This window comes from Vigna umbellata, chromosome 6 (genome assembly GCF_029865625.1).
Source record: "Vigna umbellata cultivar VRB3 chromosome 6, Vumbellata_1.0, whole genome shotgun sequence".
Classification (NCBI taxonomy): domain Eukaryota; kingdom Viridiplantae; phylum Streptophyta; class Magnoliopsida; order Fabales; family Fabaceae; genus Vigna; species Vigna umbellata.
Window position 1 is genome coordinate 23172718 of NC_142170.1, and position 2042 is coordinate 23174759.

Sequence of the window (2042 nt, forward strand, 5' to 3'; positions counted from 1 at the left end):
AAAGCATCGAGCAGAACCCAATTCATCCAACAACTCCTCTACCGTAGGAAGTGGGAAACGGTCCTTGACCGTAATGGCATTCAAAGCGCGGTAATCCACACACATACGCCAAGATCCATCTTTCTTCTTCAGAAGGAGAACCGGAGAAGAAAATGGACTTGAACTTGGCTGAATCCAACCAGAGGCAATCATTTTGGAAACCTGTCTTTCAATCTCAAATTTCTGAAAATGCGGATATTTGTAAGGCCGAACATTGACTGGTTGTGAATTAGGGAGCAACGGAATTGCATGATCAGTATTTCGGGGTGGAGGTAGAGAAGAAGGTTCAGAGAAAAGTGATGTGAAGGAAGAAAGTAAATCACGTACTTTAGGATTAGGATGATCTGGAAGTGTGTTTGGAGTAGAAGAAGGCCTTACCACCAATGAGAAAAACTGGGCTGTTGGATCTGCTCGAGCAACCCGTTTGAGTTGATGTAGGGAAAGAGAGGTGGGCTGCGGTCCAGAATCTCCCTTAAGCTCAATAATGGATTGGTTGAATACAAACTTCATAGTGAGTGCTTGATAGTCCATTAAGATGGGCCCTAATTGCTTTAACCATTGGGCCCTAAGAACCACATCGGATCCGCCCATATCATGCACGTAAAGAGCAATGTGGAACGAATGCCCTTGGATCAATAACTCCACTGAAGGACAAACTTGTGTACACGCCAGTTCTTCCCCACTCCCAACCAAGACCTTAAGGGGGGCAGTAGGGGATTGGGCCAAGCCCAAACGAGTAGCTACTTCTTTTTGGATGAAATTGTGTGTGCTACCCCCGTCTACCAACACACGGATCGGGTGATGTGCAATGTGGCCCGTTAATCGGAGTGTCTCTGGAGCTCCAGTACCCGATAAAGCATGTAAACTAATTTGGGCTGGAGGGTCCAACAAGTCCACAGGTGATCCCGATCTGAAAACGGTGGATCCGGAAGGGAGCCACTGACTGGGTCATCTTCCTCAGAAATAAAAAGGAAGAAACGAGCTGGGCACCGATGCGACCGTGAATACTTCTGATCGCAATTAAAGCACAACCCCTTCTCGCGGCGTTCTTCCATATCAGCTTCAGTTAATTGGCGGTAACGAGTCTTGGGGGTAGGAGTAGGCAACAAGGGAGGAAAAGCTCTTGGAGGTTGTTGCGGTGGAGCGACGGTAACGGTGCGGGTCAATGGGGGAGAGGACCAAGAGTTGAGTGGCCTAGGTCACTGCACCCTGGAGATATCCAACAACTTCTCCTCTTGTAACCGGGCCAAGCCCACCGCCGTGGACAACGATTGAGGCTGTTGTGCCACCACCTCACGCCGGATCTCTGGCTTAAGACCGGAGAGGAAGCAACTCAGAAGGAAAGGCGGCGACAAACCCGTGACGCGATTCGCGGTGGCTTCGAACTCAGTGAGGTAAGAAGAAACAGAGGAAGTTTGGGACATCTTAAAGAGCTTACCTCTAGGATCTTCAAACGCAGTGGGGGCGAATCTGGCTTCCAAAGCTTGTAAGAGGTGAGGCCATGAGAGGATCTGACCATTCCGATACATCCACTGGAACCAAGCTAAGGCAACACCATCAAGGTAGAAGGAAGTCACGGTAATGCGTTCTTCTTCTGGAGTATTGTGATACTCAAAGAATTGAGAGATCTTGAATATCCACCCCACTGGATCTGTACCATCGAAGTGGGGAACATCTAGTTTCAAGAAGTGGCGCTGAGAAGAGGTATTATCGGAAGAGTGAGGATGGCGAGGGGAAGAAGGAGGAGTGGTATGCTGAGTTTCCAAAAGAGAGAGTCGATTATGCATATCGGTCATTTGAGTAGAAAAAAGTGACATCTGAGAAAGCAATTCATCGATTTTGTTAGAAAGGAGCGTGGAACGGGTACCCTCAGCCACAGAGAAAAAAACAATGAAAGCACCAAATGATACTTAAAAATATAAAGCACTGAATTCGAGGTCAGGCTGCCTCCTCAGAAAAGGCAAGGTAAGAAATGAAATACTTTTTTCGTTTCCCTCTCCAAT

The 2042-nt window shown here is 47.7% G+C and overlaps 1 protein-coding gene across 1 annotated transcript; it reads right to left on the bottom strand.

The window, feature by feature from the left end:
* Nucleotides 1-1238: 1238 nt before the first annotated feature.
* LOC148197010 (uncharacterized) lies at nucleotides 1239-1835 on the bottom strand. The gene has a single exon (XM_088093571.1). The coding sequence runs from the start codon at nucleotides 1833-1835 to the stop codon at nucleotides 1239-1241; it is 597 nt and encodes a 198-aa protein (XP_087949697.1).
* Between the last annotated feature and the right edge of the window lie 207 nt (nucleotides 1836-2042).

Bases quoted from the DNA above. Each gene is read 5' to 3' on its own strand.
- LOC148197010 (XM_088093571.1), bottom strand. From the start codon at position 1,835: ATGACCGATATGCATAATCGACTCTCTCTTTTGGAAACTCAGCATACC.